General features: G+C 45.6%; 1 protein-coding gene across 2 annotated transcripts in view; it reads right to left on the bottom strand.

The window, feature by feature from the left end:
* Window positions 1-260: 260 nt before the first annotated feature.
* Window positions 261-20,969, bottom strand: part of LOC134927726 (leucine-rich repeat flightless-interacting protein 2-like) — a 156,640-nt gene continuing 135,931 nt past the window's right edge. For both annotated transcript variants that reach the window (XM_063922598.1, XM_063922599.1), the window contains exons 3-4: window positions 10,247-10,318; window positions 261-3,123 (exon numbers count right to left, since the gene is read on the bottom strand). In XM_063922598.1, coding sequence (XP_063778668.1) covers window positions 2,980-3,123; window positions 10,247-10,318 — 216 coding nt within the window. In that variant the 3' untranslated portion in view covers window positions 261-2,979. The remainder of the gene's footprint in view (window positions 3,124-10,246; window positions 10,319-20,969) is intronic.

Here is a 20,969-nt window from a genome sequence, read left to right as displayed (position 1 = left end):
AAATTCCCAGTCTCATAGTTCTTTAACACTTCTTGTCTCCGTTGGATTTTATCAGTATAGAAATCCATCTTATAGTACTAGTCACCAAGCTGCTATAGTTAGGCAAAACACGCACAGGGCGTATGAAAAAAGAAGAAAAAACTAAGCGCTCTGGTGGGTGGTAATGTATAATGATTGTCAGCAGCCGCTTGTAAAGGGAATTGCCAATCCCTTAAGACACACTAGTAACAAACAAAACCAAGTGGCGCTTAACAATCAAGTAGTTGGAGACATTTAATTAAAAATATAAAATACAACAACCTCCCGGGGGTATATTACAATATTAAAACATAACAATAATACTGATATGTAATATAACTGAGCGTCCAGCGTGTAGCTTGGACACCAATTATAACAGAAAATAAAAAGTTCAATTGCTGATAACCCCAAAGGGGAAAGTGAGCAGTGCAATGTTCAGTGCATACACTTAGATAGGAACCTGAAATATGAATGTCAGTGTATTAGAGATCACTCACGGCTGTATGGATTAAATTGTGCTGCGTGGAGCCCAGGACAATGTTCGTTATTCAGCCGGTGAGAGGCCGGTGGTATAGCGGTGAATGTGCGTGCACTTTGGTTTTCTACAGTGTTTTCCCTGCTGTATAGTCGTGTCTCTCTCTAACTATTTATATCAGTACCACTTAAGTGGCTGTCTCTCTACTTTTTAAAATTAAGCTGATAATATTTCCTTTATCTTCTCTTCTCATTTTTTCCTCTCCCTCTCTATCTTAGTTTGACATTTGGGGAGGGCCTAATACATTAGAATATGTTTGGTTGCTATTAAAGATTAGTACTGTGTGTAGAAACACGAATTTACATACAGTAAGTTGTTCCTAAGCATTGTATACTTTAAATTGTTAAGATACTTTGGCCTCTGAGGACCTTCAGTTTGGTCAATCAGTTCTGTAGGAACCTCAGCACTCTCCCGCCCGGTTTAGGAGCTTTGGTACATCCCCATGGTACTAATGTGGACCCCAGTATCCTCTAGGACGTAAGATAAAATAAGATTTTAATTACCTACCGGTAAATTCTTTTCTTGTAGTCTGTAGAGGAAACTGGGCGCCCGCCCAGTGCTTCGTTTATTCCTGCACTGTTACTTGGTTAAGTATTGTTGGTTCAGCAGTTGCTGTTCCTGGTTTTATGTTTGGTTAGTTTGTCTTTCCTCTAGTTTGTGTGTGCTGGTTCGGAATCTCACCACTATCCTTTTATATCCTCTCAAAGTATGTCCGTCTCCTCGGGCACAGTTTCCTAGACTGAGTCTGGTAGGAGGGGCATAGAGGGAGGAGCCAGCTCACACTATCAATTTCTTAAAGTGCCTATGGCTTCTAGTGGACCCGTCTATACCCCATGGTATTAATGTGGACCCCAGTATCATCTACAGACTACGAGAAAAGGATTTACTGGTAGGTAATTAAAATCCTATTTTTATTTATACATTTCATCTGTTTTAGTTATTATTCCTGTTTTAGGATGGAATTCAATTATCCGCAGTAAATTGATCTCCAGGTGGTGATTCTATAACGGCACTATAGGGGGTTTTGTTTCATCTGTCTGGAGGAGGAGAAACAAAATCTGCGAAACAGTAAGTGCCATTTTTTTGTGGCAGCGATCATGAAAACAAATTGATTCGGGAACATATACCAGATCCTGTGTTTATTCCATGATAGTGGGTAAGTTGTACTGCAAAAATAGTGGGCGTTTATTGAATAGCCCGATAAATACATCAGTAAAAACATTGCCATAAAGCCCATTTGTTTTTTTGCACAGTAAAATGTACTGTGAACAATCGAATTACCCCCTAAGTATCCATAAATTTTAATTAATGTCTTAAAATTTGTTGTGTGGAATTATACAGATTGTAGATACATGTATGTGAAACTCTCAACTGATGGCAAAACATACTGTATACTATTGTTTTCATATATGCACCCATCAGACCTAACAGTTACCTTTTTTTTTTTTTTTAATATGCAAAGGATTTCAGAGAGTTATATGATTGGTGGTGAATACCATAGGGGAGGAGTCAGTGTGCCCCATCCGTAGTTATGGTCATTGTCAGGTCATCATGAGACAGTAACAGTACACCAGAAAATAGTTTCTGCAGTGGTATTAATGCAAGAACCACACAGTTTAATACACTTGTGCTTTTAGTTCAGTTGCAGGTTCAAGAAAGGAATGTATTTTTTTTTTGTGCTTATTTTGTAAAATTGTATTCAACAAATTATATAAAGCAAATAGATTAATGGTATTTATTGAAGACGCATCTTCTGGCGGGGGGGGAAGGGATGTGAGACAGGTATAATTTCTGTGGGTTCATATAACAATTAGTGCTATTAATGTTGGATAGTAAACAGTGCTAAAGCTGACAAATGGGCACAGGACTTTAAACAAACAAAACTCGGCTGTGAAGGAGTTAAGCAAAACTTTTTTTGTGACTACACTTTATGATTTTTTTTTTGTGTGTGTGTTGTACAATATCATTTAAAAGTGCTCAATACATCAGCAATATAACAAATGCATATAACAAAACTATTTTGAGAATGGTGCGGTTAGGTATTGAGTCTAAATATAATATAGATAATATATAATTCTTATTCTGTACAGCAGTTGAGAAACCTGAATTACACATTTGAAAACACAGGACAGCTTTGAGGCATTCTTGTGGCATCTGCCCAGTAATCAGAGGCAGCTGTGGCACCAAAAATGTGATTCTAAACTTCTAGAGCCTACCCAAATACAGTATACGGTGACCTTATCACACGTACTGGCAATTCACTGTAATCTATGCACTTGTACAGTACGTTAGATTTAGGAAGAAAATACTGAGTATAGTAGAAAATATTGCTAGTAACACGAAATACATAGCAGATGATTGATAATACCAGACATGATAAACTTGTTAAAATCTTACAATTTTAGAAATCTAAATCATAAATGACGTCAAAATGTGTGACCCTGTTCTGTATCTCCGGCAGGTTCTAATCTTTGTACTTTATCTTCTTGTGATACCAAATGTCTCATTCCAACCTTTATCTCTTGTGCAATAGCATAGCTGGGAGTATCTTCTGGCACAATGCCATGTTTCTGGAATACAGCAAAACAACACATTATGTTGAGATATACTGTATGTCACTAAAGTATACCTTAATTTCAATGGTGTAGTTTAATGGCATTGTTACAAAGTTTAAAAATGCAAACACACAGGTGGTCATTCTGAGTTGATCGCACGTAGCAACTTTTTGCTGCTCGTGCGATCACCTTGACGCCGCATATGGGGGGAGTGTATTATAGCATAGCAGGTGTCAGGAATCTGCATTCTCCGTCGCATCACTACTGTGGAACTACAGGTTCCAGCAGTTCAGTTCTGTTCCAGTTTTCAGTCTACTGCAGCCCGGAGTACACAGTGCTTCAGCTAACCCACAGCTGATCTGAACACCTAATCCAGCAGGGTGTGTTCTCACAGAGATGCAACATCCAATCATCACAGACCAAGGGGTATAAACTCCAGTTCCTGGCTCAGTCTCATCGCCTTGGACAACGCGTCACATCCTTTGAACAGGCGTCTCCTGTCCTCTGTCTGCAGAGATTCCCCAGTGTATTGGACCTGTGGAACTACAGGTTCCAGCAGTTCCATTCCAGTTCCGTTTCCAGTTCCAGTCTACAATCCCCTGTTTACAGCGATCTCCTATTTCTGGCATTTCCAAGTTGTTTCCCTGTTCCAGTGTCCCTGTGGAACTACAAGTACCAGCATCCATTCCAGCTTTCCTACGTGTCATATTTGGTGTGTTCCTGTCTCCAGTGGTTCCCCGTGTTCCTGTTTCCAGTGGTTCCCCCTTCAGACTCCAGCCACAGCCTGCTACTAATCATCTGCAGTAAGAGACTCTCCTCAGGTGTTATTCATTGCCTAACCTATGCACCTTGTTACCAGCATTCCATTCTGTGCATTGCATCCAGCACTTAATAAACATGCTGAGTTACGACTGTCTCCTGCCTGGGCCTTGCTTGGCTAAAGAACTTTTATGTTACAGAGACTGTGTGCTTTTTACAATTACTGGAGTTCTGTTTGTTTCAATCATAGTTACCAGTGACTTTTGAATATTTATTTCCTGTTATTTCTGGTTTTGCATTCCACTGCAATTGCATTTCACTGCACCTGTTATTCAATTGCTTTGTGATCCCTGTGACATAATAAATATCAGCGCATATGCGCAGGACTATTCTTCGGTCTCCTCGTGTAATACGTCACACCTACACTGACCCACTAGTGCCCCCTCCGAGACAGACTAAATCAGAAACCTGACAGTTTGTCCAAGGCCCATGGACCCGGACGGTGGTCAGAGTGTGGGGTCAGGGTCACTCCAAAGTTTGGTGTCACGACTCAGTGATCAAGAGTCAAGTATCAATGGACCTAACCCGGTTCCAGCCGTCGGTCCAAAGATTCCACTGGTTCCAGCCAGCCCGAGTAGCTCTGTTTCCAATGATGAGCTACCTCCTTCGGTTCCAGCCGATTCCAGTAAGACTATTCCGGTTCCAGCCAGTTCAAGCTCTTCCGTACCCAATCCGGTTGCATCCGTCAGTCCGGATCAGCCTCCTTCGGTTCCAGTCGATTCCAGTAAGCCTCCTTCGGTTCCAGCCGATTCCTGTAAGCCTCCTTCGGTTCCAGACGATTCCAGTAAGCCTCCTTCGGTTCCAGCAGATTCCAGTAAGCCTCCTTCGGTTCCAGCCGATTCCAGTAAGCCTCCTTCGGTTCCAGCCGGTTCCAGTAAGCCTCCTTCGGTTCCAGCCGGTTCCAGTAAGCCTCCTTCGGTTCCAGCCGATTCCAGTAAGCCTCCTTCGGTTCCAGCAGATTCCAGTAAGCCTCCTTCGGTTCCAGCCGGTTCCAGTAAGCCTCCTTCGGTTCCAGCCGGTTCCAGTAAGCCTCCTTCGGTTCCAGCCGATTCCAGTAAGACTCCTCCGGTTCTAGCTGGTTCAAGCTCTTCCGGACCCAATCCGGTTCCATCCGTCAGTCCGGATCAGCCTCCTTCGGTTCCAGCCGATTCCAGTAAGCCTCCTTCGGTTCCAGACGATTCCAGTAAGCCTCCTTCGGTTCCAGACGATTCCAGTAAGCCTCCTTCGGTTCCAGACGATTCCAGTAAGACTCTGCCGGTTCAAGCTCTTCCGGACCCAATCCGGTCCCATCCGTCTGTCCGGATCAGCCTCCTTCGGTTCTAGACGATTCCAGTAAGCCTCCTTCGGTTCCAGCCGATTCCAGTAAGCCTCCCCTTCGGTTCCAGCCGATTCCAGTAAGATTCCACTGGTTCCAGCCAGCCTGAGTGGCTCCAATGATGGGCTACCTCCTTCGGTTCCAGCCGATTCCAGTAAGACCCCACTGGTTCCAGCCAGCCTGAGTGGCTCCAATGATGGGCTACCTCCTTCGGTTCCAGCCGATTCCAGTAAGACCCAACTGGTTCCAGCCAGCCTGAGTGGCTCCAATGATGGGCTACCTCCTTCGGTTCCAGCCGATTCCAGTAAGACCCCACTGGTTCCAGCCAGCCTGAGTGGCTCCAATGATGGGCTACCTCCTTTGGTTCCAGCCGATTCCAGTAAATTCTGTCTCAAATGACCATGAATGGTCAAGTTGTTCTGATGACAAAAGTCTTTCTTCTGAAGATGAAAGTTGGGAAGACTTTTGAGGACCTCTGCTTTTGTGTATTCATAGGTTCTTTTTCAAGGATCCTCCAAGTTCCAGCGTGGGTGTTCGGTGCCCACTCATAAAAGGGGGGGTACTGTCAGAATCTGCATTCTCCGTCGCATCACTACTGTGGAACTACAGGTTCCAGCAGTTCAGTTCTGTTCCAGTTTTCAGTTTACTGCAGCCTGGAGTACACAGTGCTTCAGCTAACTCACAGCTGATCTGAACACCTAATCCAGCGGGGTGTGTTCTCACAGAGATGCAACATCCAATCATCACAGACCAAGGGGTATAAACTTCAGTTCCTGGCTCAGTCTCATGGCCTTGGACAACACGTCACATTCTGTGAACAGGCGTCTCCTGTTTGCAGTCCTCTGTCTGCAGAGATACCCCTGTGTATTGGACCTGTGGAACTACAGGTCCCAGCAGTCCCAGTTCCGTTCCAGGTTCCAGTCTTCAATCCCCTGTTTCCAGCGATCTCCTATTTCTGGCATTTCCGAGTTGTTTACCTGTTCCAGTGTTCCTGTGGAACTACAAACTCCAGCCACAGCCTGCCACAGTTCATCAGCAGTAAGAGACTCTCCTCAGGTGTTATTCATTGCCTAACTTGTGCACCTTATTACCAGCATTCCATTCATTTCTGTGCATTGCATCCAGCACTTAACAAGCATGCTGAGGTTAGGACTGTCTCCTGCCTGGGCCTTGCTTGGCTAAAGAACTTTTATGTTACAGAGACTGTGTGCTTTTACAAGTATTACCGGAGTTCTGTTTTCCAAGCCATTTGCATTTATCAAGTTATTTCACGTTTGTGTTACCAGTGACTTTATTTGCTTTAAACCTTCTGCATTCTGCCATCAACTTGTCACCAATATATATTTGTGTTGCCAGAGACTTTTTATCATTACCTTGGATTCAGTTACCGTTTATCATTTCAGTTCTGCTACTACCAATGCTACGTACCATTTATTATTATATCATTGTTCTGTGACCTTTGTGTTTATTAAACAGCGCATATGCGCAGGACTTTATTCAGTCTCCACGCTTCATATGTCATTCCAACACTGACCCACTAGTGTCCCCTCTGGGAACAGACAAAATCATAATCCTGACAGCAGGGCTGCGATCACTTGTGCAGCCCTGCTATGCTAAAAAAGTTTCCTGCAAAACAAGACCAGGGTCAGACCTACTTACCCTATGCGACGGATCCAGCGACTAAGGTCCCGGGATTGACGTCAGACATCCGCCCTCCAAACACCTGGACACGCCTGCGTTCACATCTCCACGCCCGGAAAACGGTGAGTAGACGCCCGGAATGCCTCTCCACTGTCAATCTTCTTGCGATTGCGCTAGCGATCACTTTCTTCTGGTCGTTGCCTGGCAACGACAGTCGTCGGGCAACGATGCGCTTGCGCATTGCGGCCGCCACGCATGTGCTGTTCTGTCCCGTTCGCACCGCAGCGAAGAACCGCTGCGTGCGAACGGGTCGGAATGACCCCCACAGCTCTCACCTCCACTTATCAAACGCCCACACCAAATAAAAAACACTAAGGAAGAGGTTTCCATACTCAGTCCTCAAGGCACCCTAACAGTCCAGATTTTTAGGATATCCATTGCTGAGCACAGATGGTTAAATCAAATGAACTGATGTCCTAATTAAGGCACCTGTGCCCTAACATGATTATCCTTAAAACCTGGACCATAAGGGTGCCTTGAGTATTGATTTAGGGAACCTCTGCGCTAGTATGTAGCATGTTCCCAATCCAATGGCAATGTTTTACCTGCCCAAATACACAATGGGTGGTATCCGATTAGCTGCTTTAAATTACCGCAGCTAAAGGCCTCGCCTGGGGCTATCCTATTAGCCCCGATAAGCCGTAGTGAGCTGCGGTTTATCGGAGATTCTGCAAAACCAAATCACCGTAAACAGCGGGCAGTTTCTCACGAAAACGCACAAGTTTCACTGAACCTGTGTATTTCGGGATAAAGGGCTTTTTTTTTTACGGGCGATCTAATAGGACAGCCTGTAAAAAACAAAACCGTGAAACAGCTGGAAAAATTGTGAAAAACATCAGCTTTTTGCGCCCGAAGTTTTACCGGAGCTAATAGGACCGCCCAGTATATGCTATGTCATTCGTAATGTACAATAGTGCACCATGCAAGCTTTTCTGTTAATCTGGACTTGCATCTCGAGATCCCTACCTCTTGCATCCTTTTGTTCTCCCAAGTGCTCCTGAAATACACTTTTTTTTTGTTTTTGTTTTGTCACATATTATTGTTTTTATTTTGTTGCCTTTTGTATTACAATGGGATCTAGAAGGTTTACTTTGGATCTGTCTGTTAAAAAAAAAAAAGTTAATAAAGGATAAGTTTTTAATTTTTTTTTAAATAAAAGTACTTTGGAGCCCCTGGTGTGTCTCATTTGCTCTGATCCAGCCATTCAGAGTTTGCGTGCAGGTTCGGTAACTGACACCATAGCTCTCTATGCAGGCGACATGCCGTTATTTTTGGAGGATGCAGGTCCGTCATTGGCTCACCTGGTGATGGTTATTGGGGATGGTCCAAAATCTGAATCTGATAACTGATCCAAATCTTCTATTTTTCCTTTCAGTGGCTCTTTGCCACCTTCCCCTGTCTTTTCCTGATCTTTACAGTAGACTCTCTCCTTTCAATACCTGTGTATTTCCTTTTCGATCGATCCAGCTGATTTTTTTTACAATTAATGTTAGGCCCATTACCTTACATGTATGGAAGAAACTTATGGTTATGGGTCGCATTACTTTATAAAAAATGGTTTTTAACCTAAATACCTGTTATGTTTTACAACAAGCCCCTATTTATATTCTCAGTAAAGTTTTTTTTTTTGTAAAATGACAACTATTTCCTCTTTTGCTTAGGATGATAACATGCCTCAGATTGCTCTTCCAATGCTGACTAGATCTAAATCTGCAGGGAGCTTGGATTTTTCCAACATACGACTCTACTATATGGTGGCACAATTGTCCCACTTGGTGTCCTGGTTGACAGCTGGTGTGGATATTACTCTGGCAGGATTTTTGGTTGAGCAGGGGTGTCCCAATTGGTTCCTTTGCAAATATTACTCTCCATGAAAACGCTGGAGTAGGCCCCTCCCTTGCTTCAACAGGCTTGTCTGGTATGTCAGTTTGCTCGGGTTGTTTAGGAATGTGGATAAGGGAGCCTGAGACCCTGCTTTGGTACAGGGGTGGCCTTTCTGATCTGGGCGGGCTGGGTTTGGAGTCTTTTTGGACCTCTCATGGCAGGATGACAATTGTACCATAATGGTGTTCTTCACTCATTTTGAGCATCTCTGTCTGGAGTCTGGCCATCCTTGTACGGTCTTCAACAAATATCTCAAGCTCCGTCATGCCCTGCGCGCTCAGTTTGGAACTGGCCCCATTTTGATTGCTCCTTCCCCTCTAAAGCTTGCGCTCCTTTAGTGGCCCTCTCGAAAGACAGTCTCCTGCCTTTTAGTTATAGTGATCTCACTTTCTGTGATTTGCCAGATGCTCTAGCCTCCTTCAGAGTTAAATGGGAACTAGATTTGGATCCTCATCAGGGTGAACAATGGGCCCAGTTATAGGGTTCCATACGACCTACTTTCCCATGTATACATTTTCAGCAAATCCATTATTTTATTTTACATAGGGCATATTGTTAACCTGTTGCTGTAGCTCGGTATGATACTACTGTCTCAACTAATTGTCCCAAGGCTTGGATTCTGGTCTGGGTGACATCCATTTCACCTTTCCTGCGTTACCACCCGTGGAAGCTAAAATCTGTCTGTTTGCTTTAGATATTGAATAATTGTTTCGTGTTACCACCTAAAGATATGTTTCGGGCCTGTCTACCCTGGCTAAAGTGATTATTACTCGCTCCTGCTATGCGCCTGACCTTCCGGATATACATTAGTGGATTTCTTTGGTTATTGACACAATTGATCCTGAGCGCTTCATGTTTACCAGATGGCAGGCCTTCCCCAAATTTCATAAACACTTGCATAAATGGGCTCTTTTCCCATTGGGACTTCGTAGGCCTGCTGGTGATTCCTCCTGAGTTTTTTGTTCTGATGTGCATTTTATTTTTAATTTTTTTTATAATATTAAGGTCTGTGGAATTCTCATTCAGTTGTGTTTTAGCACATTTAGGTGATACTAAAATGCGAAAAAAGAGTGAGAAAACTGACTGGCGGTGCGGCTGAAGGGGCAGGCTGGTATGGGGCTGCACAACATGACTTTTGATGTCATGTGGCATCGCGCACAGCCGACCGTCTGAATTGAGTGCCCAGGTGCTCAGCGCTGCCCAAAGAAAATAAGAAACCATGCATACACATCTTAATCCCAAAATTCCAGAATTGGAAGCTCCAATCCCTATATTCAAATCCCGGCAAATTTGGGGATCCCGAGATTGGCCACCCTAGGACAGATGTACAGTATATCATCAAAAGCATATCATCCGTGAACAAGTCCTTTCTATATCGTAGATTATCTACAGTATATCTGTATTTGTATAATTTCTTACCAGCAAAAGTTCATCCCTATAGTGAAGGCTTTTTTTAAACTCCTCCAACGTTATTTGCAGGATGTGAAACTCCTATGCAGAAAACAAAAGCAAACATATAATGTGTACATGAAATACAACATATCAGAACGAGCTTATGGGAACTGACATTTGGACACTATGGGGCAGATGTATTAACCTAACCTGGAGAAGGCATAAGGAAGTGATTAACCAGTGATATGTGCAAGGTGATAAACACACCAGCCAATCAGCTCCATTATGTAAATTAACAGTTAGGATCTGATTGGCTGGTGCATTTATCACCTTGCACATATCACTGGTTTATCACTTCCTTATGCCTTCTCCAGGTTAATACATCTGCCCCTATGTGATGTAACCTCTATATTTGAGATGCGGCAGCTAGGCAGCGTTCAAATGCTTGAAAACTATTTTAATATATGCAAAAGAGCAATATGCAACGTAATACTGTAACTACATTAATACTATAACTATCACATTACACATCTTGTTTCTATTGTAAACAGGGTCGGACTGGCCCACAGGGGAACATGGGAAACCACCGGTGGGCCCTACTGCCTGTGGGCCCTCCTCCTCCTCTACGGATCAAGTTCCAGACTATCCTAGTGCACTGGATTTATGCTTTATACATATGTTACATTATACTTCACAATAATTTGGTTTATTATATATTTAGCAAGGGGCTCAGAACATGTAAAGGTTAGTCAGACCCCTGTGGTGGCTGGCCATGCCCACACTGGAACCTGGCTACACCTTTAAGCATGGGCCCCTACAGTAGCATCCCCCCGGTGGGCCCTTCATGTCCCAGTCCGACACTGATTGTAAATACTGTCTATTGGTATTACTGTATCTTTACTTAGCAAATACAACTAACTACAGGCATACAGTTTAGGTTTATTTCATAAAGTATTCATATTATTTCTCTATCGTCCTAGTGGATGCTGGGGTTCCTGAAAGGACCATGGGGAATAGCGGCTCCGCAGGAGACAGGGCACAAAAAGTAAAGCTTTTCCAGATCAGGTGGTGTGCACTGGCTCCTCCCCCTATGACCCTCCTCCAGACTCCAGTTAGATTTTTGTGCCCGGCCGAGAAGGGTGCAATCTAGGTGGCTCTCCTAAAGAGCTGCTTAGAAAAAGTTTAGCTAGGTTTTTTATTTTACAGTGATTCCTGCTGGCAACAGGATCACTGCAGCGAGGGACTGAGGGGAGAAGGAGTCAACTCACCTGCGTGCAGGATGGATTGGCTTCTTGGCTACTGGACATCAAGCTCCAGAGGGACGATCACAGGTACAGCCTGGATGGTCACCGGAGCCGCGCCGCCGGCCCCCTTGCAGATGCTGAAGTCAGAAGAGGTCCAGAATCGGCGGCTGAAGACTCCTGCAGTCTTCTAAAGGTAGCGCACAGCACTGCAGCTGTGCGCCATTTTCCTCTCAGCACACTTCACACGGCAGTCACTGAGGGTGCAGGGCGCTGGGAGGGGGGCGCCCTGGGAGGCAAATGTAACCTATATAAAGGCTAAAAATACCTCACATATAGCCCCCAGAGGCTATATGGAGATATTTAACCCCTGCCTGATTTCTCTAAATAGCGGGAGACGAGCCCGCCAGAAAAGGGGCGGGGCCTATCTCCTCAGCACACGGCGCCATTTCCTCTCACAGCTCCGCTGGTCAGGACGGCTCCCAAGTCTCTCCCCTGCACTGCACTACAGAAACAGGGTAAAACAGAGAGGGGGGGCAAATTTATGGCGATATTTTGATATAACAAAGCAGCTATAAGGGAGCACTTATTATAAGGCTATCCCTGATATATATATATATATAGCGCTTTTGGTGTGTGCTGGCAAACTCTCCCTCTGTCTCCCCAAAGGGCTAGTGGGTCCTGTCTTCGTTAGGAGCATTCCCTGTGTGTCTGCTGTGTGTCGGTACGTGTGTGTCGACATGTATGAGGACGATATTGGCGTGGAGGCGGAGCAATTGCCAAATATGAGGATGTCACCCCCTAGGGAGTCGACACCAGAATGGATGCCTCTATTTATGGAACTACGGGATAGTGTCAACACGCTAAAGCAGTCGTTTGACCACATGAGACGGCCGGACAATCAATTAGTGCCTGTCCAGGCGACTCAAACACCGTCAGGGGCTGTGAAACGCCCTTTGCCTCAGTCGGTCGACACAGACCCAGACACAGGCGATGACTCCAGTGGTGACGGTGACGAATCAACCGTATTTTCCAGTAGGGCCACACGTTATATGATTTTGGCAATGAAGGAGGCGTTACATTTAGCTGATACTACAGGTACCACTAAACAGGGTATTATGTGGGGTGTGAAAAAACTACCTATAGTTTTTCCTGAATCAGAAGAATTAAATGACGTGTGTAATGAAGCGTGGGTTGCCCCTGATAAAAAGCTGATAATTTCAAAGAAATTACTGGCATTATACCCTTTCCCGCCAGAGGTTAGGGAGCGCTGGGAAACACCTCCTAGGGTGGACAAGGCGCTAACACGCTTATCTAAACAAGTGGCGTTACCCTCTCCTGAGACGGCCGCACTTAAAGATCCATCAGATAGGAGGATGGAAAATATCCAAAAAAGTATATACACACATGCAGGTGTTATACTACGACCAGCTATAGCGACTGCCTGGATGTGCAGTGCTGGGGTAGTTTGGTCAGAGTCCCTGATTGAAAATATTGATACCCTGGACAGGGACAATATTTTACTGTCGTTAGAACAAATAAAGGATGCATTTCTTTATATGCGTGATGCACAGAGGGATATCTGCACACTGGCATCACGGGTAAGTGCTATGTCCATTTCGGCCAGAAGAGCTTTATGGACGCGACAGTGGACAGGCGATGCGGATTCAAAACGGCATATGGAAGTTTTGCAGTATAAAGGGGAGGAGTTATTTGGAGTCGGTCTATCAGATTTGGTGGCCACGGCTACAGCCGGGAAATCCACCTTTCTACCTCAAGTCACTCCCCATCAGAAAAAGGCACCGACCTTTCAACCGCAGCCCTTTCGTTCCTTTAAAAATAAGAGAGCAAAGGGCTATTCATATCTGCCACGAGGCAGAGGTCGAGGGAAGAGACAGCAACAGGCAGCTCCTTCCCAGGATCAGAAGCCCTCCCCGGCTTCTACAAAAGCCTCAGCATGACGCTGGGGCTTCTCAAGCGGACTCGGGGACGGTGGGGGGTCGTCTCAAAAATTACAGCGCGCAGTGGGCTCACTCGCAAGTAGATCCCTGGATCCTGCAGATAATATCTCAGGGGTACAGGTTGGAATTAGAGACAGATCCACCTCGCCGTTTCCTGAAGTCTGCTTTACCAACGTCCCCCTCCGAAAGGGAGACGGTTTTGGAAGCCATTCACAAGCTGTACTCTCAGCAGGTGATAGTCAAGGTACCTCTTCTGCAACAAGGGAAGGGGTATTATTCCACTCTATTTGTGGTACCGAAGCCGGATGGCTCGGTAAGACCTATTCTAAATCTGAAATCCTTGAACCTGTACATAAAGAAGTTCAAGTTCAAGATGGAGTCACTCAGAGCAGTGATAGCGAACCTGGAAGAAGGGGACTTTATGGTATCCTTGGACATCAAGGATGCGTATCTCCACGTTCCAATTTACCCCTCACACCAGGGGTACCTCAGGTTCGTTGTACAAAACTGTCACTATCAGTTTCAGACGCTGCCGTTCGGATTGTCCACGGCACCTCGGGTCTTTACAAAGGTAATGGCCGAGATGATGATTCTTCTTCGAAGAAAAGGCGTATTAATTATCCCATACTTGGACGATCTCCTAATAAGGGCAAGGTCCAGAGAACAGCTAGAGATGGGATTAGCACTGTCTCAAGAAGTGCTAAAACAGCACGGGTGGATTCTGAATATTCCAAAATCCCAGTTAATGCCGACAACTCGTCTGCTGTTCCTAGGGATGATTCTGGACACGGTTCAGAAAAAGGTTTTTCTCCCGGAGGAAAAAGCCAAGGAGTTATCCGAGCTTGTCAGGAACCTCCTAAAACCAGGAAAGGTGTCTGTACATCAATGCACAAGAGTCCTGGGAAAAATGGTGGCTTCTTACGAAGCAATTCCATTCGGCAGATTCCACGCAAGAATTTTCCAAAGGGATCTGTTGGACAAATGGTCAGGGTCGCATCTTCAGATGCACCTACGGATAACCCTGTCTCCAAGGACAAGGGTGTCTCTTCTGTGGTGGTTGCAGAGTCCTCATCTATTGGAGGGCCGCAGATTCGGCATACAGGATTGGATCCTGGTGACCACGGACGCCAGCCTGAGAGGCTGGGGAGCAGTCACACAAGGAAGAAACTTCCAGGGAGTATGGACGAGCCTGGAAACGTCTCTTCACATAAACATTCTGGAACTAAGAGCAATATACAATGCTCTAAACCAGGCAGAACCTCTGCTTCAAGGAAAACCGGTGTTGATCCAGTCGGACAACATCACGGCAGTCGCCCATGTGAACAGACAGGGCGGCACAAGAAGCAGGAGTGAAATGGCAGAAGCTGCAAGGATTCTTCGCTGGGCAGAGAATCATGTGATAGCACTGTCAGCAGTGTTCATCCCGGGAGTGGACAACTGGGAAGCAGACTTCCTCAGCAGACACGATCTTCACCCGGGAGAGTGGGGACTTCATCCAGAAGTTTTCCACATGCTGGTAACCCGTTGGGAAAGACCAATGGTGGACATGATGGCGTCTCGCCTCAACAAAAAACTGGACAGGTATTGCGCCAGGTCAAGAGATCCGCAGGCAATAGCTGTGGACGCGCTGGTAACGCCTTGGGTGTACCAGTCGGTGTATGTGTTTCCTCCTCTGCCTCTCATACCAAAAGTATTGAGAATTATACGGCAAAGAGGCGTGAGAACGATACTAGTGGTTCCGGATTGGCCAAGAAGGACTTGGTACCCGGAACTTCAAGAGATGATCACGGAAGATCCGTGGCCTCTACCTCTAAGGAGGGACTTGCTTCAGCAGCGTCCCTGTCTGTTTCAAGACTTACCGCGGCTGCGTTTGACGGCATGGCGGTTGAACGCCGGATCCTAAAGGAAAAAGGCATGCCGGAAGAAGTCATTCCTACTTTGATTAAAGCAAGGAAGGAAGTAACCGTGCAACATTATCACCGAATTTGGCGAAAATATGTTGCGTGGTGCGAAGATCGGAGTGCTCCGACGGAGGAATTTCAACTGGGTCGATTCCTACATTTCCTGCAATCAGGATTGTCTATGGGTCTCAAATTGGGATCTATTAAGGTTCAAATTTCGGCCCTGTCGATTTTCTTTCAAAAAGAATTGGCTTCAGTCCCTGAAGTCCAGACCTTTGTTAAGGGAGTGCTGCATATACAGCCTCCTGTGGTGCCTCCAGTGGCACCGTGGGATCTCAATGTGGTTTTGGACTTTCTAAAATCTCATTGGTTTGAACCACTAAAAAAGGTGGATTTGAAATATCTCACATGGAAAGTGACCATGCTTCTAGCCCTGGCTTCGGCCAGGAGAGTGTCAGAACTGGCAGCTTTATCTTACAAAAGCCCATATCTGATTTTCCATTCGGACAGGGCAGAACTGCGGACTCGTCCGCATTTTCTCCCTAAGGTGGTGTCAGCATTTCATCTGAACCAGCCTATTGTAGTGCCTGCGGCTACAAGTGACTTGGAGGACTCCAAGTTACTGGACGTTGTCAGAGCATTAAAAATATATATTGCAAGGACAGCTGGAGTCAGAAAATCTGACTCGTTGTTTATATTGTATGCACCCAACAAGATGGGTGCTCCTGCGTCTAAGCAGACGATTGCTCGTTGGATCTGTAGCACAATCCAACTTGCACATTCTGTGGCAGGCCTGCCACAGCCTAAATCTGTAAAGGCCCACTCCACAAGGAAGGTGGGCTCATCTTGGGCGGCTGCCCGAGGGGTCTCGGCATTACAACTCTGCCGAGCAGCTACGTGGTCAGGGGAGAACACGTTTGTAAAATTTTACAAATTTGATACTCTGGCTAAGGAGGACCTGGAGTTCTCTCATTCGGTGCTGCAGAGTCATCCGCACTCTCCCGCCCGTTTGGGAGCTTTGGTATAATCCCCATGGTCCTTTCAGGAACCCCAGCATCCACTAGGACGATAGAGAAAATAAGATTTTACTTACCGATAAATCTATTTCTCGGAGTCCGTAGTGGATGCTGGGCGCCCATCCCAAGTGCGGATTATCTGCAATAATTGTACATAGTTATTGTTAACTAATTCGGGTTATTGTTGAAGGAAGCCATCTTTCAGAGGCTCCGCTGTTATCATACTGTTAACTGGGTTTAGATCACAAGTTGTACGGTGTGATTGGTGTGGCTGGTATGAGTCTTACCCGGGATTCAAAATCCTCCCTTATTGTGTACGCTCGTCCGGGCACAGTACCTAACTGGAGTCTGGAGGAGGGTCATAGGGGGAGGAGCCAGTGCACACCACCTGATCTGGAAAAGCTTTACTTTTTGTGCCCTGTCTCCTGCGGAGCCGCTATTCCCCATGGTCCTTTCAGGAACCCCAGCATCCACTACGGACTCCGAGAAATAGATTTATCGGTAAGTAAAATCTTATTTTTTACGTGTTATTTCTTTATGCACATTTCTGCTAAAATGTTACTTGCTGTTGCCATATCAAGCCCTAATCTGCACATTCTAAGACCTTTCAGAACTATTTTACCAACACAAAAAAAGGGCGCTGTGGTTACTACTATTTACACAGCATTGTTATATTTCCTTTTTTGTAGAGCTAATAAATAAGAAAACAACCGTTAGCTCACCTCCTTGTCACTGGGAAAGCAGCGCATGTATCATACAAGTTTTATTAAAAAATGTTTTTGATGTGAATTGAACTTAATAGTGAATGCATCTTTTTTCATCATAACAATGTTTGAGTTGCTTGCGCTTATGACTTGGTCAGGTGTAATTGTATCTATGATGTATGTCTGATATCTTGACACATAGACCCGGACACGGGGTGATTTAGACCCGATCGTAGATGTGCTAGATTTAGCACATGTACGATCAGTTTCTCTGACATGCAGGGGGACGCCCAGCACAGGGCTAGTCTGCCTCGCATGTCAGGCCCTACGCCACCCCCCCCCCCCCATTCCCCCAACGGGTGTGAAAGCCACGCTCTGGGTCGCAGCGGCTGCATGTGATGTCACGCAGCAGCCGCGGCCTGCCCCTGTGCAGAGGTCTGGACATGACTGCGTTGTCCAGACCGCGCCCCACCAACGTCGTTCTAACGCCCCCTCCCGCCCCGTGACCACCTCTGCCTGTCAATCAGGCAAAGGCGATCGCACGAGTGAGATGCTTTTGCATCTCACTGGGTCTTACTGGATGCGCACTCCAGAATGGGCTTCAGGTCTGAATTAGGGCAACAGCTTGAGATGCCCAAATGTGTATAACTCTGCATCATTACACCAAACACTGGAAATGCCAGGATTAAAATATTATATACAGATGTGTCCTCATACACTGTAGCCTATTGATGCATCAAGTCCTGGGCAATTCAGATGCACTAAGGCGTAAATGTATTAGGGTGCGAGAAGCCGAAGATCCGGGATTTTGTCCAACAATGGCTGTATTTTTAAAGCGGCAATCATTTACAAAGCAGAACCAACCTGGTTTTGCCTTTTAAATGATTGCAGCTTTAAACATATGGCCATTCTCAGACGAAATCTTAGACCTCCGGCTTCTCGCACCCTAATACATTTGCCCCAAGTGTCTCTTCCACTAAAAAAAAAACAAAAACACTGAAAGTGACAAAACTGCTCTGCTAGATTGCACTGATCAATTTGATGTGCGACATTTGTACATCTTTATATGAAGTGCTACAATGCAGTAGCCGTGGATGTTACATACGCCAACTTCTGTTGGGCTTCATCTGTAACTTTGCACATGTTTAAAACTAATTTGCGTATGGTTAAAGTTGCAGCCCAGTGTCTGTAGTACACCGTGAGTGGTGCTTATGTCTGTGCTGCAAATAAGATGCTACACCTCTCAGAGTGGCTCAGCTGCGCCTAGCGGCTTTTGTCGTATGCATACCTCCCAACATTTTCATCTTCTGAAGAGGGGCCTCCGCGCACGTGCCCAAAAAGGGGTGTGGTCTATTTAAAAGGGGGTGTGACACTGCCGCCATCGTGAGTCACGCCCCCTCGTTTGCCGTCACTGAATCAGGCATGCCCAGAGCACAGTGTCTATTCACCTCTGCTCTGTTAAGCAGAGCAGCAGTTACAGGAGCCTCCCAACTGCCCCTTCCCACCACGGGACACTGAGGCCTGCTGGTGGGACAGCGGGACAGTCCCAAAAAACGGGACTGTCCCACGAGAGTTGGGACAGTTGGGAGGCATGCGTATGGCTAGAAGTATGAGGAACATCTGTATATTAGAGACAGTGCGTTTTGCAGTAAACATTGAGTGAATTATAGTGTACTCTAGGTTTGTCAATGCCATTCTGTATTCATAATTGATCTTGTCATAGTATTAGAACCCTATTTATTAGTAAGTGCTTACTCACAGTGTAGCAACCAGCATAGACATGTGCACGGTGTGCATCTGACTCTGTACATCCCGTAGGCAGGCACAGCAAATACTGAACTATACTGTAGAAAGCGCCTTATTGAGAGGTGCACACAGCTGCGCTTGCAACTGTGATTTTGAACGCAGCAGACTTGTTAAGAAATGCTGATTACACTGGCAGCGTCTTACATACGCCACTTACGTACAATAGACACAACATCCTGAACTGGGGCCTGCCCAAATGACAACAAATTTGCAGTGGAAGACTAGGACACGCCCAGGAAACAGTGGCGACACACCTACATTTTTCCAGTCGCACTCCGTTACCACCCCCAAATGATAACTACCTATCACTCGCTTTGCAAATCTCTGCAGTCACTAATCAACCGCCCTTCGTCTTAAGAAGTACATTAAGACTCAGTGCTGCAACTCATTTGATATTAAAGGACCTTGCAAGCGTAAATTTTACATTTTTTGTCATGTTTGCAACCCTGTTGCATGAACACCGTGTATTACTGAGGGTTAAAATTTTACATATGATAGTTACTTTATGTTGTCTACCATCCTATCAAATTTCATAAAAATCAGAGATGGTCGGGTTGAAAAGTTGTTTTATTTTGCGATTATTTGCCATCGAACGGCACCCCCGTCCATCACCCATGGAGGTACACTATACTGCAGTCACTCATGCACTGTCACCCAAAATATTTCCTATCACCACACCTCTTCCTATAATCATTTATTGTTGCTTTAAATGATATCCTGTTCTTGTTCTACATGAGTGGTCTGTTTCCGTGGATGAAGAGGGGAGACTGCGCACCTCTTGCTCAGAGCCTGCACACACCTATAGCATTAGGACATCTCTTACAACTAATTAATAATTCTGTTTCAATAGCATTTAAAAATAACGATGTATGGTAGTGATTATTTTTTTAGTTACTAATCCTTCATATCTGTATATGTAGAGACAGACTCGTAGGCATTCTAAAACTATAAAAAGAAACAAGGCCAGATAGTATAATTTTTGAAGAAGATAGAAAATGTAGCTAAAACATGGCCCCAGGTATATCAGTGGCACACCCTCACTGTACATTTAACTGTATATTATTATTATTATACACTAATATCTGTTATTTCTCTTACAACCTAGAGGATGCTGGGGACTCCGTAAGGACCATGGGGAATAGACGGGCTCCGCAGGAGACATGGGCACTAAAAAGAACTTTAGATATGGGTGTGCACTGGCTCCTCCCTCTATGCCCCTCATCCAGACCTCAGTTTGATACTGTGCCCAGAGGAGACTGGGTGCATTACAGGGAGCTCTCCTGAGTTTCCTGAAAGAAAGAATTTTTGTTAGTTTTTTTATTTTCAGGGAGCCTGCTGGCAACAGGCTCCCTGCATCGAGGGACTGAGGGGAGAGAAGCAGACCTACTTAAATGATAGGCTCTGCTTCTTAGGCTACTGGACACCATTAGCTCCAGAGGGAGTCGGAACGCAGGTCTCTCCTAGCTGTTCGTCCCAGAGCCGGAAGATAGAAGCCGGGTGAGTGTGAGAAGAAAGAAGACTTCAGAGGCTGGCAAATAAAGTATATATATAGGCTCTGCGCTGTATATTAGAGATCCCCCGCCAGTTTTTTTAAAGGAATCGAGCGGGACCGAAGCCCGCCGCTGAGGGGGCGGAGCTTGATCCCTCAGCACTCACCAGCGTCATTTTCTCCACAGCACACCGCTGAGAAGCTGGCTCCCCGGACTCTCCCCTGCTGGACACGGTGACAGAGGGTTTTAAAGAAGGGGGGGGGGCACATAATTTGGCGCAGTGAATATAATATAATAAAAGCGCTATCTGGGTATTTTTTCCAGGGTCATTGGCGCTGGGTGTGTGCTGGCATACTCTCTCTCTGTCTCTCCTAAGGGCCTTGTGGGGGAACTGTCTCCAGATAGAGAATTCCCTGAGTGTGTGGGGTGTCGGTACGCGTGTGTCGGCATGTCTGAAGCGGAAGGCTCTTCCAGGGACGAGGTGGAGCAAATGAGTGTGGTATCTCCGTCGGCAACGCCGACACCTGATTGGTTGGATATGTGGAATGTTTTAAATGCAAATATGAATTTATTACACAAAAGGTTGGACAAAGCAGAGTCCAGGGAATGCACAGGGGGTCAAGCCCTGCCT

This window comes from Pseudophryne corroboree, chromosome 5 (assembly GCF_028390025.1).
Source record: "Pseudophryne corroboree isolate aPseCor3 chromosome 5, aPseCor3.hap2, whole genome shotgun sequence".
In the NCBI taxonomy this organism is placed as follows: Eukaryota; Metazoa; Chordata; class Amphibia; order Anura; family Myobatrachidae; genus Pseudophryne; species Pseudophryne corroboree.
This window is presented reverse-complemented; position numbering and strand designations above follow the sequence as displayed.